At 40.2% G+C, this 16522-nt stretch overlaps 2 protein-coding genes across 2 annotated transcripts in view; both read left to right on the forward strand.

The window, feature by feature from the left end:
- The window catches only part of cadps2 (Ca++-dependent secretion activator 2), a 109201-nt gene extending 100211 nt beyond the window's left edge, over nt 1-8990 (forward strand). Inside the window, exons 25-26 of the mRNA XM_080841952.1 lie at nt 7483-7587; nt 8370-8990. Of these exons, the coding sequence (XP_080698078.1) occupies nt 7483-7587; nt 8370-8540 (276 nt within the window). The 3' untranslated portion in view covers nt 8541-8990. The remainder of the gene's footprint in view (nt 1-7482; nt 7588-8369) is intronic.
- Nucleotides 8991-12853: 3863 nt separating this feature from the next.
- fezf1 (FEZ family zinc finger 1) lies at nt 12854-14772 on the forward strand (the record flags this gene model as incomplete). Its single annotated transcript, XM_080841820.1, has 4 exons — nt 12854-13633; nt 13719-13853; nt 14219-14351; nt 14510-14772. The coding sequence occupies 4 exons, from the start codon at nt 12854-12856 to the stop codon at nt 14770-14772; spliced, it is 1311 nt and encodes a 436-aa protein (XP_080697946.1).
- Between the last annotated feature and the right edge of the window lie 1750 nt (nt 14773-16522).

Consider the following 16522-nt stretch of genomic DNA (forward strand, 5'->3'; position numbering starts at 1 on the left):
CCTCCCTTGCAATATTTTTCAATGCGTTTTCAGCTCAACTCAAAAGGTTCTACGCTTGCGCACGCATGCGTAAAACCCAGTTTGGAGTGATTGCGCAATCCTAAGGGAGGCACTGCCTCCCCTGCTCATAGACTCCAATGCATCTGCCTCCCTTGACGGCACGTCCATGTTCATTGGCTGGGCTAACCAAACATGTATAGACGCCAGCTGGGAACTGGAAATGCAAAAATTCAGCGATTTTGATAATAAAAATGCTCGAAATGATCGGAATCATGCAGAAATGACACTCGTTACACAGATAACTAGAGAAATATGAATTTTTATTTTATAATACATAAATATATATGATTATTATACTTTTTTTTTAAAATATTTTTTTAATATTTTTTTTTTTCTTTTCAAAATGACAGGTATTCTTGTTTATGTCCCTGGCCCTGACAACGCGCTGGCAGCAGAGCGCATTTTAGAATGTTATAACAATGCCGTCTCCAGGGCATCTGACCAGCCCGTGTTTCTGATGGGAGATTTCAACACCTGTGATGTCACCGCACTTCTCCCACAGTTAGAACCAGGGACGTGCAGTCATAGAAGTCATTTTGAAAAGTAAAAAAAAAAAAATATTTAAAAAATATTTAAAAAAAACAATTATAATAATCATATATATTTATGTATTATAAAATAAATATTCATTGTCCTCAGTTCCGTCCTGGATTGATGTTTTAAATCAATCGATGCAAAACTCTCACTATCCATACTTCACAAACGTATTGCACCAGTCTAACTGGACAAAACTTGAAAAAAAGTCGCTATATAATGTTTTAAAAAGCCTTCAATCACGAGTCGCTCAACAGAGGAGCGCCCCCGCTGTTCTGTTCATTAGTCCAAAAGCATTTTGATTGCAGGCCAGGGCTTATATGATCTGTTTAATGTCACGTTTAAGGATGGGTTTTTGCCATGGTTATCTTAAATCACAGGAGCTAACTTGCTAGCTAGCTGGCGTCTATACATGTTTGGTTAGCCCACTAGCACCCTCACCCTATTTGTTCTGTATTGAGTGAATCTGACTTTACAGGCAGTGACATTGTTATGTGAAAGGGGCCTTAGATAAAGTGATTTTAATATTCAGTCATAGGTGGTACCTAATTATAATCAGTGACGGTCAAATAAATGGAACTTCTGTAGCATTTGCGAATATCATCTCCTTAATCTGCCTTTATCTGTACATTTTAAGCACAGGGGTTTGAATCCCTATGCAAGTAGTATATTTCATATTTGCATTTATTTATTTAAGGTTAGCAGACAAAAAAAATATATTGCTTTGGAGATATACTGGTTAAATAAAAGTTCAAATTTTGTGTACCGTAACTATCTTTTGTAATTGTGAAAATGCTGAATACTTTCAGGGAGGTTGAATAATTTTGCGAGCCACTGTATATGCAGCATGCCAACATAAAGAAAATATAGAAAGAAGTATTGTTTAAATTTAGCAACCTAGTAGCATTTCTTCACCATGGAGGCTTCCTACCTCTTTCCTTGGTCTATTTGTACCTGTCTAGCTCTGTGCTGGTTCTCTCCTCTTCCTCCTACTCCTCCTCCTCCTCCTCCTCCTCCTCCTCCTTCTCTCCCAGGCAGGCATGCTAGAGAAACACTATCTGGAATAAATGCCTGCATCCTGGAAGAGAGTGAACTGCTCTTTTCTAATGATTACCATGCTGCTTCCTCTGTGCAGTCTTGCCTAGGTCGATGCAGCACAGTGGTTGGTTTATCTGTTTTGCTACTGCCACAAACCACATCCCTCCCTTTCATTTTTGTTGTCAACAAAGGAGTTCAGAATACAATATAATGACTGTGTGTGCGTGTGTGTGTGTGTGTGTGTGTGTGTGTGTGTGTGTGTGTTCTAGGTGCTTGTTGTTGTTTAAGTGTATTCCCTCAGGCTAACCCCTCAGAGAAACGTAATCCATTCTTTCCCTTTTCTACACAGGCCTCATGGGCTCACTCTAATGTCTCTTAAAGAGCCTTTAACTGCAAATGTGTTGTTATTAAGTCAACACAGATACCATTAACTAAGACAGTGTAGTAAGAATGGTAGTAGTTAGACAGTAAACAAGACGGGCTGCCTCCTGCAAAACTACAGAACGAAGTTATATGCCTATGGACCCTGGTATGGCAATGGCACGGAGGCGATTCTCCATATTAAAAGTCATTGTAGCGCCCCAATTTTTTTCAAGCTGTTTTTTTTTAGATAAAACTGCGTGTCCTAACCCTAATCCTGAAGTATAATTGTTGCATAGTTTTACTTTAACATTGGCCATTGTGTAGCGCAGGGCGCTTGGAGAAGCTGAGAGGCGGTTCAGGCTCCCCTGTGCTTAACATCTGAGCAGGGCTGACTCTTTAAGAAGTCCACTTCCTCCTGGCCTCCACTGCTCCTGCGTCATCTTCTCCCACTCCCACTCCCAATAGAGGAGCAACATTTGAGTGTTTTAGTCTCCACTCCTATACGACACGCCATGAGTCTGTTAGTCATTTCGTGACACTTTTTGAGGTGACTTTAAACTGTGTAGGTGTTTAAGTAAGACAACATCAGCATGTCTGGGGTTTTTTGTCTGGCTCTCTGTCCCTCCTCTCAGTATTCAGTGCTCCTCCTGCAGACCCTCGCCTGAGGCCCTGGTCTTTATTGCCGGAGCACTGGGGCTAAGGGGAGCAGGGGTCAGGAGAGGAGAGGAGTGGAGAGGAGTGTGCAGTGTTGTGTGAGGGAAAGTAAGTGCTTTGTTGAGAGCACTCATCACCTCATAAGAACATCTCTAATGCAAGATTTGGTTGACATGTATAGATATGGGTATACATTTGCATGTAGACTCTTACAACGTTCAAACAACACACATGCATTCACAATTACATGATTACAAACATCAAAAATCAATTCAGAGAGACAAAACAGACACGCACACACACATACACCCACACAGACATACTGAATCACACACTGACACACAATCAGCCGTCTCCCCATCTGTCTGTGGGAGATTGGGCTGGAAATCTTGCAGTGGAGGTCCAGATTGAAGTGATATTGTGTTTGTGGTGCTCCCGTTGATTTGTTGAACCTTCAGTAAGGGCCACAAGATGAGCGGTACGGAGTACTAATGCTTCATGTGCACACACAGTCATGCCCAAGGAGCTCTCCCTGTGTTTCCACACATACTTCCTCACCCACGTCTGTGTGTGTGTGTGTGTGTGTGTGTGTGTGTGTGTGTGTGTGTGTGTGTGTGTGTGTGTGTGTGTGTGTGTGTGTGTGTGTGTGTGTGTTTGTGTGTGTGTGTGTGTGTGTGTGTGTGGTTGTGTGTTTGTGTGCAAGCCTTTGTCTCTGTAGAAATGTCTTCAAAGGCTAATGGGTATTTCTGTGGCATGCATCTCTGGTATTATGTCTCTGTGTTCCATTTGTGAACCTTTATTGCTTACCTACACGTCTGTATGTTTATGTGTGTATACTTGCCTGAACATTTATGTGTGTGTGTCTGTGTATGTGTGTATGTAATGGGGGGCAGTGTGAGGAAATGAGAAAGCTAATGCATGCCCTTGCAGACAGCAGACTGCATGTGTGGTGAAAGGAGATCGGGGCTGATTAGGAAGCTGATGAGGTCTGCTCAGCGGGGTAGTGGGGCTTCAGCCCGGCCACAGGTGTGTGTAGGCGCTGGCTGCTGAGGCTCTAATGTGACGCTGACAAGGGGACGCTTAAGGCAATGATTACCCAGGCGCAGCGGAGAATATATCCTCAGTGCCCGCGTGTCAGAGGATAAATAGTGATGTACAAAAACAATGAATGACCCCCACTCATGTCTTTGTCACTGGAGCTCCAACAGCCAATCCATCTGTTTTCCTCCTCAGTTTACTTCCTCAATTAAAAAGCATTTCCACTGCTCAGCTCACACAGGCCCTCTGTGTACAGTCCACATGTTTGTCTGATTGGAGTGAGACTGAATAAGGCTGGAAAGCAAACTGTTACTAGGGTTTGAATGGACACATATCTAAACTCACCTGTGGTACTTGGAGTGATGAAATCATGAAGATTTTTTTTAGCTCAATTGTACAGTTTATGTGCCAGTCCCACCTGTCATAGCCTTAGCTACGATATGCTGAAAACGTACCGCCCTGTACGGTCCACAATTCTGGCGAAAGGTTGTTGATGCTTGAGCTCAATAGCCAATCACATTGCACATCTCCCATCCGTCCTCCTAAAGCAGTGTGATGATTGGCTGCAGTAGTATATGGCTTGCTTTCCCATTTACAGAGCCAGGACTGTAGAAACACAGTCTTTTTGAGTGCACTCATAGACCAGACAGCTGGAGGACTGTGTGGAGCAATTCCCTAAATATGAAATGAATTGTATTGAATTAGAAATGCAGATTTTCTCTTTAATGATTGCACTGGGTAAGTCTTTGAGAAGCACATTGTTTGACGTTGTACTTAAAGCTGAAAAATAAAACTATACACTAACATAAATCAGTGAGTGATGAAACACTGAATAAAATGATGTGGGGACCAATAGTCTTAAGATATGGTTTTCACAGTAGGCACGAGTCAGTCCATAAGCTTTTCAGTTACATTTATTCATTAGATACTAGTTTTGATTTTCTCTGGTAGTGGTGATGATATTCCAGTTTGTGTTGTTTTTCTGTTGGTTCTCAAAGGCTTTGGCCTCTTGCTGTAAGCCCAGGGATCAGCCCCAAACATTCCCACTGCACTGAGTGCTACAGACATTACTACGATGTCACCCCAGTGGATCAGCGCCAGACACGCCCACTGCACTGAGTGCTACAGACATTACTACGATGTCACCCCAGTGGTCTAGTCCAGCTGCTAGTCCCTTCAGGAAAGCCTCAGCGAAGCGAGCAAGTGACATATAGAGGGCACTAGTACTAATATCCCGAATAGCACATTGCCATGGGTTTAAGGGGGTGCAGGGGGTGAGAATGCTTTGCTTATATTTGCTATATATCCAGTCTCTCTGATTAGGCAAATAATAAGGCATTGCCCAGGCTGAGGATAAATTAGACAGAACTATTTTAATTAACGAAAACAGTTCACAAAAACAAAGAAAACTAAAAATGGTAGGACATTCTTAAATTCTATGTAGAATACTATCAGTTAAAATCCATCTATCTGTGCTTTTTAAAGACATTTCTTGTCAAACCATCGCTTTCTTTGACAGTCTGCTCAAATGTACATTTGACACTTCACACTTGAATAGCAAAGCACTTCAGGCTTCCTATAGAGCAGGCAGACGATCGGGCTCTACTCCTGGTGTGTGCTGCTGGTCTGTGCAGAATGGATGGACAGCAGATGATAACAGCATACACTTTATCTGTATCATTTCAAAAACACACCACATATGTTGCCACAAATATTTGTATTGCCTTACTTTCAGGATTATATGCTGCCGTCATTGACACTTAGCCAGTTCAACAACTTGTACATTGAAGCAAACAGTATGCTAATAACTCTGTCCTCACAACTGCATGAATTTCACACAAAGGTGGGCAGCCAGCCAGGACCCTGAAGCAAATATAGAGAAATCACTTACCGTTTGGAATATGCAACTGGTATAATGAAAATAGATGAAAGGGTATACAGTGCCCTCCACATACCTTTTTATTGAAGTAAAATTATTGAAAGATTTATAGAATATTTTTCTCCTAAACATGGGTGCCACAATTATTGGCACCCCTAGAGAATCTTATAATTAAAATCTAACTGAAGTATATTACCAGTCATGTTTTAAATTTTTAAGTTCACCTGTTTGATTAGGAACTCTTAAGTGGTCAACCATGACAACCATGACCATGAATAAATATGAGGTGACACAGGCCAAATACCCTTGGTCATTCATCAAGATGGGAAAGACAAAAGAACACAGTGTCGAAGTGCGACAAAAAGTTGTGAAAAAAAAGGTGCTGAAACCCAGATATAGGGATATAAGAAAATATCTAATCAGTTGGAAATACCCATTTCCACAATCAAGGCAATAGTTAAGAAGATTAAAGCGACAGGAGATGTATGGAATCAGCCTGGAAGAGGACCTGTCTGTAAATTGACCCCACGCACCGTGTGGAGGATGGTTGAAGTGGCAAAATAATCTCCAAGGATCACAGCTGGAGAATTGCAGTCCTGGGCTCAGAAAGTCTCCAAAACTACCACCAGACGCTACCTACATCTCCACAAGTTGTTTTGGAGGGTTGCCAGAATAAAGCCTCTGCTGTCAATCAGCAACAAACTAAAGTGCCTACAGTTTGCCAAATGTAAGTCAGACTTTTATTATAGAGTTATATGTTCAGATGAGACCCAAATAAAGCTTTTTCGCAACAAACATCAAAGGTGGGTTTGGCGTTGACAGAAAGATAGCCATACAGAAGAGCACCCACTGTGAAGTATCGAGGCGGATATTTGATGTTGTGGGGCTGTTTTTCTTCCAGAGGCCCTCAACATCTTGTTAGGATACATGGTATCATGGATTCCATCAAATACCAGCAGATATTAAATGAAAACCTAACAGTCCCGTCTACGAAGCTTAATATGGGCCGACGTGGACCTTCCAGCAGGACAATGATCCGAAGCACACAAAATCAACACAAAAATGGTTCACCAACAGCAGAATAAAGGTTTTTCCATGGCCATCACAGTCCCCCGACCTAAAACCCATAGAAAATCTGTGGGAAGAGCTGAAGCCAAATCTACAAGTGTTGCCTTAATGTATGATAAAATGGTCTCAGATCCCGTGCCATGTGTTCTCCAACCTCATCACGCATTATAGGAGAAGACTCAGAGCTGTTATCTTGGCAAAGAGAGTCTGCTCAAAACATTAAATTAAGGGTTGCCAATAATTGTGGCACACCTGTTTTGGAGAATAATATTTATTTAATGTAAAAAAATTAAAATTCATTCAATGAATTTACTTCAATGAAAAGGTAAGATTTTTGTGAATATTTTGAGTGAAAGACCAAGAGGCTGAACAGCAGACACATTTTTTCATAGCCTATTTTGGTCACATTCACTAAGGGTGCCAATATTTGTGGAGGGCACTGTAGGTACCAAAGTGCGTTAGGCCAAATATATAACAGACACCTGACACACTTGCCTCAGACATTTCATCAGTGCCATCAGAGAGATTTGCGTATGTGCTTTTGGACAGAATATAACGTATATCCATTATCAATAAATTGAACTACAACACATAAAATCAAAGCTTTGACAACCATCTTGAGTTATACACTTCAAAGGATTTCATTTCAGGCTGAACTTCACTTCAATTCCAGGTCAAATGTAATGTATAAAAGTGGAACTGTTGTCTCAATGAACCAAGCATATGTATGCATGCTATAGCATAGCCAATAATAAATGATACTGTGATTGAAATGATTGATTTATGACCCCTTTATCAGTCCTCAATATGGCAGTAGATGATGACCCATTCTCTGTGTGTGCTCACAGCAATGGTACAGCACCTCCATGAAGGCCGTGTGCGTCTGGCTAACCGACAGACTGGACCTGCAGCTGCACGCATACCAGCTCAAAACACTCATCAAGATTGTGAAGGTAAGCACGAGTTCAGTGTTTCATGTTAAGTCTTGATGAGAAATGATGTTGACATTAATGAGAAATGCTAAATGATTAACTGATAGCATTTTTTTGTTAGCTAGGTTTCCCAGCGCTACCCTTTGTGTCAATCAACAGAACATTCATGAAATTAGCTATATTAATTGAATTATGCATAGAAATAATGTGATAATTTATGATGTATGAAGTTTAATCTTTTAATTGAAGACTAACCTTGAAGAGAACCACATTCAGTACTATTCAGTACTAAACTATTTTCATCCACTTTTTATTTCTTTATGTTGAAATCCTGTCAGTTAAATTGTAATGCTATCTCTCTCAATACAATATTCCTCTATACCTCTTTGAAAGTAATAAGTGCAGAACAGCAGTACACGTGTAGCATAAACCTCTTGTTAAGCACATCTTGTTAAGCATTTCAGTAAAATATTTAAACATTTTATCTTTCAAAATCCATTATTTCCTCATTAAGTCTGAAATGACTTTGTCAATCTGTAGTACATACTACATACTACATACTATATTTCATTACCATTCTCCTCTTCTTCTAAAAAAAATACTCTTTGTTATGAATGGTTGACAACATTACCCAACCATACAGTGTCACTCAAGCAATCAATCACGCGGGCAGAATGAACAGCGAGCCGTGAACACCTCTCAGAATGAGTGACCTTCACTGAAACACAAGGCGTGTGTACTAGGAGCCATTTAGAAATCCATCTGTCTGTGCTCTTCCTTTAATTGGGCCCTCCTTCTCACAGAAGTCATACCGGGATTTCAGACTTCAAGGTGTCCTGGACAGCACACTGAACAATAAGAGCTACGAGACTACCTACAACCGTCTGACTGTGGAGGAGGCCACGCTGTCTGTGTCTGCCAGTGAAGGATTCCAAGGCATCTCTATGAGGGACAGTGATGAGGACGAGGGCTAGAGCAGGAGCCAGAGCCCACCAACCACTGACCTGACCTGGGAAAGAAACAGGGTTGTACTGTACACCTCCGTGACCAACGACAGACAGCCTACCTGTCTGTGTCTGTGTTGTACTGTACACCAACGTCAGTGACCAAAGACAGACAGCCTACCTGCCTGTGTCTGTGTTGTACTGTACACCAACGTCAGTGACCAACGACAGACAGCCTACCTGTCTGTGTCTGTGTTGTACTGTACACCGTGACCAACGACAGACAGCCTACCTGCCTGTGTCTGTGTTTATGTATTATGTATTATGTCTTTGGTGAAATGGGCTGTGTACATCCAACATGGTGGAGTTTCTTACACTGACAGTGAGAGACAAAATGCTGGACAAACGTAGCAGTGCATATGATTGGGTGCATGGTTCAAACTTCACCATGTCTATCAGAAAATATCCCATGTGTCTGTAGGCTACACTACAAGCACTGGCGTGTGCACTTCTTGACTTATTGATTCTGTTTATTGTATGCTTGCACAAGTGGTGATGGCATTTAATATATCTGCTGTAAGGATTTAAAGAATATGTCTGTACTGCCAATCAATTTTGTGTTCGTTTCAGCTGTTTTGATGTCTGCACAATGAACCTGTGTGGGTGAAGTTGATCGTAAAGTGCATAGGAGGTTTTGTAAAGTGTATTTCTATTGTCCATTGTCCACCTGTATTAGTTCAGGTGTGTTTAAGTGTTAATATTAAAGTGCTTTTAATCTAGACTCTATGTTGCCTTCTGGTTCCTTACACAGTGATGACATGCACCATATAGGCAATGAACACTGAATCATCGCAGGGAGGGGATCCTTATGTTTTATTTGGAACATGACAAGAGTAAAGACCAGCGCCCTCAGGCAGGTTGTGTGGCATTGTGTAAGTCAGAAATAATACGACGTGGAGGCTCTTGTGCTCTATTTCCTTGGTAAAATGTTACATTTTATACAGAAAGGCCTCTATTACTGAGTCACTATTGTTACTTTATATTCTCATTATGGTTATAATTAAGAAATAAGTACATTTCCCTCCAATTTACATATACAATACAGAATCTTTTGGATTAATTAGTTAAGATTTTTTTTTCCAAATATGCAGTATGTGTCATTCAAAGTTAAATCTCAGCGCAAACCATGTCTTTGCTTGCATAAGGATGGCGTGTGGGCTCACTGGTTCTCATTTGAGCGCGGTTAACTGAGATTAACACCTCTACCGAATCTGTGCTGCAAAGCTTATCTCTGATTCATATTACATATTACTTCCCTTTTGTTCCATTTTGATTGAAGTTTCTTTGAGGGAAAATGTTAATTTGTTCACCCACAAACAGGCATCAAGTAGTCGGGGCCTAGAAATATGAATTCCGTCGGTCACATCCATTTAAACTTAAGAACAAATCTCTTTTCTCTTCTTGAGGCTTTCATTATTTGTGTCCTTCTCTAGCAACCAAAATGCAAGCCTATTCAATAAGGACCGGGCCATACACAAAATTGGTTTTATAAAGTTCCACAAATCGCGATTCACTTGAACATGTGTTGTTTGTCAAATGTTCATATTTCAATAGGATATGTGAGTCTGGAGAAATGAGCATCAGGCAACCTCCGCCCACCGTCCATCTGTCCGTCTGCGTAGCCACATGCTTTCCGGCGTCTTTAACAGGAGCTTTTCACATCTTTCGTTTGCCTGCCCATTGATGATTCCAGTAATGAGACATTTAAAATCACGGCGCAATTTATTCGGCTTGGATTAATGAAGTGAGAGTGTGCCGTTAAAAATACAATTTACAGACGAGTGTTTTATAGACTAGAATTCACAGAGTAACAATGTAGTTATAAAGTAGGCTACGTTGCATTCGACACTGAATCGCACAATGATCATAACTGCTACAAATTGCGACTTTATATGCGGGTTTGTGCTTGCGCACAGACGTTGGGTACAAACCCGTTGATTAAAGTTTTTTTTTTTTTTAATGGGCTGTTGTACAAATTAAAGAGGCTTAGAGTAGGCTATATATTTCTGTACACGCAGGCCTACAGCCATACCTCAATAATCAATATTGACGATAGGTAAAACTATTATTTGGTACGCTGGTATAATTGGCTCGGCCTATTTAGTTATAAACTTAAACATTAATTAATTTATAATTTCTAATATATATATATATAGGCCTATATATAAGTTTACATTTATAGACTTATACACAGACTTCGTACAACTAGCATATGACGTTCTCTTTCCACGAAATAAAACAATCGCGGGTCAAATTAATTTTTACCGTCTGGAAGCATGACAAAAGTAAAGCAATGCTTTAATTTAAAGACAATTTAAAGAAATGCTTTAATTTAAAGACAATTGATTTTTGTCATCAGACAAAATGTTAAATCATTCAAGAGGATAGTTTACATTTATAAAAGGAGAATTCTCACTCCTGTGTCGGAGTCTTCAAAATGTAGGCTTGTATAGTTGTCCCATTTTTGTATATTCTTTTTCATGTAATTACAAGACTCTCAAAAGGCTATTTTACTGAATGTAAATTAGGATTGTATTAAATAAGCCTAGTGACAACATTAATTGTTTAAAGTTGTTTCTTTGAAACGATGAGGAGCAGATTAGTCGGACTGTGCAAAAATATCTAGAACTGTGCAGAACGTGGACTATGAACTAAGATTATCTAGGCTACTTGTCGTATTTTCTATTTAAGAAACATTTACGTTTACATTTACATATTTTTTATTTACTACATTTGTGTTGTTAAATTGGCATGTTAAAATTAACCATATTAAATTAAACATTGAACAAATGATACATTAAACAAAATAACAACAACAATAATAATATCTTAAAGTTTTCCATCGAGGTTCAAGTTGTTTAAAATTGAAGACTAAATGTTTTAGACCTTTTAGCTATATTAGTTATATTTAGCCTTTATAAAGGCCCTCAATCTATGCAATCTATCTATTTTTAAATAGCCAATGAATAAGGTCGTGATGTTATTCATTTATAGGCTAAACTGTTTCAATAACAGTATAATCATTTCAAATACATAAGTTGGGTTTGGTTATTTTGTTTGTCAACGTTCTAAGAAATAGGCCTAGACAAGGTGATATTTGCGCAAATTCTGCCGTCGATTGCTACAATTCCGCTCTTTCCCTCTCGTGATGGCGGCGGAATGCAACACATCGCATCACTGTCAATGTCATCTCTCACACACACCAAACACTTACTGGCGTTTACGCGCAGAGAAGAGGCGATGCCTTCTGGTAGAATTCAGTCCTTGAGGATTCAGCTGTTTATCTGAGGAGATCTCTAGCTGAGAGAGCATAGCCCAGATTCCCCGGTGGATTTGTTTAACAAAAAAAGGGGAAAAGCTGTTAATTTGTTAAGGTATCGAAACCCACATATTAAATATCAACTAGACTTTACTGCTTCAGTTCCATGTCCCTTGCCTAAAAGCACGAGATTAATAGTTATTCAGTGTCAGGCTTCCTGTAAAATAATTCTTGAGAAAAGTAACCGCACGACAGATTCACCTGATTTCGCTGGTCTGGTCAGTTTATGGGGCGCATCTGTAGGCTACTTCAAAAGAAAAATATGCTTTTATACTGTATCTGTTGTTTGTTTTGTCAAACACAGCCCTACGATAATATAGACCTACTACTACTCTGTTGAATACTAATCAATTTTCAACAAAAACAAGGAAGCACATTCTTGATGTTTTTTGACCTCTCCAAAAAGACCCTAGCGCCTTGCGCGAAATAATTCGTCGAATCCTGACATGTCAAATGTTGACAAACATCGACCGTCCGCTGACCCAATTGAGCGCCTGTCATCTTAAGCGACTTAAAATGATGTCACACAAAGCCGCAAGGGGACCTGAGATTTGCCAAACGACTTGCCATTTGAACAAGACGCCCGCTTCTAAGAAGCACCTCCTTCAAGACGCGGGTGAATTGCAGTCACCCATTGGGGCTAAGGACCGCGACCAGTGGGAAAGTTGTCTCCGCTGATTGATCTAAATTGAGAATAATCCACTTTACTCAACCCGCTTGGAAAGTAACGATTGGCTAGGTGCAGACTGAGTTATTGACCGTAAAGGGTTTATTGAGTGCCAGGCTGATAAGTTCCACTTGTCACGTCCTCAGCGTGGAACGGAGCTACGGAGAGACTTTCGCTTCAAGCCAAACAGACGGCGGCCGATAATGATCTCTCTTGCGGGTCAGTAAGGGGAATCAGATTTATCCGTGCGCAGCAACACCGTATCAAGCCATACAACATCGGTGTTGCGGGACAGTCATGAACAGTGCGTTGTACCACTCAGCGGGATTATTCGGCTCACCATCGGCTTCGGGAAGCTTAACTGCGGGAGGAAACATGATCGCCACGGCCAAGCCACTCGCTTTCTCAATCGAAAGGATTATGGCCAGGACACCTGAACCAAAGTCAATACAGCTCCCCAACGTGTTCCATGCTCCCGGGGGGAAAGCGGACCCAAAGCAAACGCTCAGCGTGAATCCATCCTCACTGCACTGTATGATACCCTTCGTGCCACTTACATACGAACCGGGGCACAAACTTCATATCAACGGACTAGATGGAAACCACTTCGATGTTTCCTCGTGCAACTCAAACGATTTGGTGAGCATAGGTGTGAATTATAAGAGTGAGCATTCGGACGTGACCCCGACCGTGGGACAATATAAACTTTTCCGGCCGCGCGTGGTGAATCAGGCTTCTTTCCACGCGATGGGGGCTGTATGCTACCTGAACTGTGGCGAGAGTTCGTGCCCAGCTCCAGCGGGCATAGTAAATATCCACCCGATGGCCTCTTACTTTTTCAACTCGCCTCTGCAAGGTCGTCAGAAAGCATGCCTTTCGGAGAAGACCAAGGCAAGCCACAGTGCCGACAGGTACCAGTCTGGAGTGGCTTTCAAAGACCTCTCTCAAACTCAGCTGCACCAATACATGAAAGAAAGTGCCCAGATTCTGACGGAGAAACTATTTAAAACCTCCACAAAACTCCACGGCGCTCCACAGAGCAAGCCCAAAGTGTTTACGTGTGAAGTATGTGGCAAGGTAAGACTTCGTTCTTTTTTCCATTGTCTACAAATGCTTAGGCCATTTCAATATTTCAAATTCATATTTTTTTTTGTTGTTGCAGGTGTTCAATGCTCACTATAACCTGACCCGCCACATGCCCGTGCACACGGGGGCCAGGCCGTTTGTATGCAAGGTGTGTGGCAAAGGATTCCGTCAAGCCAGCACGCTCTGTCGCCACAAAATTATCCATACTCAGGTAAAGGCAAATATGTAGCCCACACGATTGCAACAGTAGGAGATTTCAATAAACTGTTATTGTTATAATTCTTTTTATTATCGTCGTCACCATCATCATCACCATTAGTATTAAAAGTATTATTGGTATTGTTGATGCTGTCGTCGTTGCTGTTAGCATTATTATAAGCACTAGTTTTATTATTGTTATTTCAGAAAGACCCTAACTTCTCTGTTTTCATTTGTATGTGCATTAATTATGTGCATTTTATTTTTGTATCTACAATATGCCTATAAGCGACATATAATAACCCTATGTATTTCTAAGAACTATTATGTATTATTTGTGGTTGCTTCTAGTGAACTTAAATTAAATTTAAATTGCAGGAAAAACCACATAAGTGTAACCAGTGCGGAAAAGCCTTCAACCGAAGTTCAACTCTCAACACACACTCACGGATTCACGCTGGTTACAAGCCTTTCATCTGCGAATTCTGTGGTAAAGGCTTCCACCAAAAAGGTGAGGAACAGTCTATTTCACAAATTACAAATAACAACAGATCAATGTTTTTTTTCATAGCTTCGCTATTTTCCCAGTGAATTTAACAAATGTTTCATAGTGGCTAACTCGCATTCGCTTTTCACTGTGAAGTATGACACCCACTTTTTATTCTGAAGGCAACTACAAGAACCACAAGTTGACGCATAGCGGCGAGAAACAGTTCAAGTGCAATATCTGCAACAAAGCTTTCCATCAAGTGTACAATCTGACGTTCCATATGCACACACACAACGACAAGAAACCCTTTACCTGCCCCACGTGCGGCAAAGGCTTCTGCAGGAACTTTGACCTGAAAAAGCACATTAGAAAACTACACGACAACTCGCCCTGTCAAAAGTCGCCGTGTGCGCTCCCAAACGGCAATGCAGAGAGTCACTGATGTTGCCTTGCTTTTCGCATGAACAATGCCTGGAGAAAGGCTCTTTGAGAAGTACACAGTCTCTCCACTGTATAAATATGGCAAGGTGTAGCCTTTTGCGGTTTACATGTTCTGGTAAAACTCACCTGTGGACATCTAAGCATTTACGCGAAGTTCATGACTGGCATTCGGACTTTTTCCCTCAGGAGGATATTATGTTAAATATATATATATTATGTTTAATGTCTCAAACTATTTATTTAAAACTGTGACCCTGTTATTATTTTAAAATAATATTTGAAACTGTGGCTATACTGAGAAGATTCGTTCTTGTGGTATTTGTGTTATGTCTCCCAATTTTATATTACCTTTATTATTTATACGTTTGATTCAATGGCATTGCCAGCCTCTGATTTGAAGTATGTGATTATATGCAAGATTGTTGCTGTAAAAAAAAGTGTCATTGACACACGCATAACGCAATTTAATAACAAATGATTAAAAATAGCCTGATAACACCAGTTGAAAGGAAACAAAAGAATTAAAAGCTTATATATGTCATTTTGTGTCTGTGTTTTGTTTAGGTTATCGAGTGAGGTAGACAGTTTCCCCTGAACATTTCCTTATTCCCGTGATATAGCCAACAGCATGCAACTATTGACCAAAGAGATCATCTTCATAGCAATTTCATATTGATTTTATGAATAATATGCTTACTGGTACTACTATTTCAATAGGCCTCAATCATACTAACAATTAGCCTAGGATTTCTCTTTTGAATTAAACCGCACAATAACATGGCCCACTCATGAGTAATACCTCCCTCCTGCGGAAACTGAACACAATTGCACGTGTGGTTGCAGTCCATAATAGCCCTACACAAAAGCATTCACCTCATTTATCTAAAATATAGCCGCTAGGATTAAGGGATTAACAAAGCGAATATTATTATCCTAACAGCGTGTGGGTTAATTAACATTTAAAAACGAACCTCTCAACCGGGTCTGTTTGACCTTAAGGAAAGATAGATAAATAGACAGATCGATAAATAAAATTTAATACTCCAATTTTCTGAACTGGATATTATTAAAAAAACAAAGGCTAAACGACTTCCAACGGTTACAAAGAATCATGAATCATGACGGCCTTCTAAACAGATTGCCAATATGTTGTAAAAGAAAACGGTAAAATCGGTATCGCACATGTCTTTGTTTTTAAACAGGCTGCTATAGGCTATCACTGTTCTGTTGAAGTGATGCTGAATAAAGTCAATATTCTGTTTTACTCGTGATATTAAAAAAGAAGAATTTTACGCTGGACTCCATTTTAGGTCTTCATATGTAAAGAAGGATTCACTTAAGCTACACTTGGTCGACTCTAAATTGAAGCACACACTGTAAACCTGAACAAGTTCAGAGAACTCAAAACTTTTGATGTAACCGATTACATAAGAAAATTTGAGTAGGCTACATATATTATTATTTGTTTAAGTAAATTTAACTCAAAAATTAGACATCGGCTATTCTGATTTTTTGTGTTATCATTTTCATAATTTTTGAGTTCTCTGAACTTATTCCAAAATCGTAAAGGATTTAGCCTCGTCAGATATATGTGTTTCTCTGGGTCTTTCTCAAACTATTACGCCCTTAAGTTTTTGAAAGGGTATCTTCCTACGTTCCAAGTTCTTGCGCACGCTCTTACTGTAGAGAGAACTGTCATTGGTCGACCGCCTTCCCAGTGTTTTTTACATTTACATCTGTGATTTAGCAGA

This window comes from Sprattus sprattus, assembly GCF_963457725.1.
Source record: "Sprattus sprattus genome assembly, chromosome: 7".
NCBI lineage: Eukaryota > Metazoa > Chordata > Actinopteri > Clupeiformes > Clupeidae > Sprattus > Sprattus sprattus.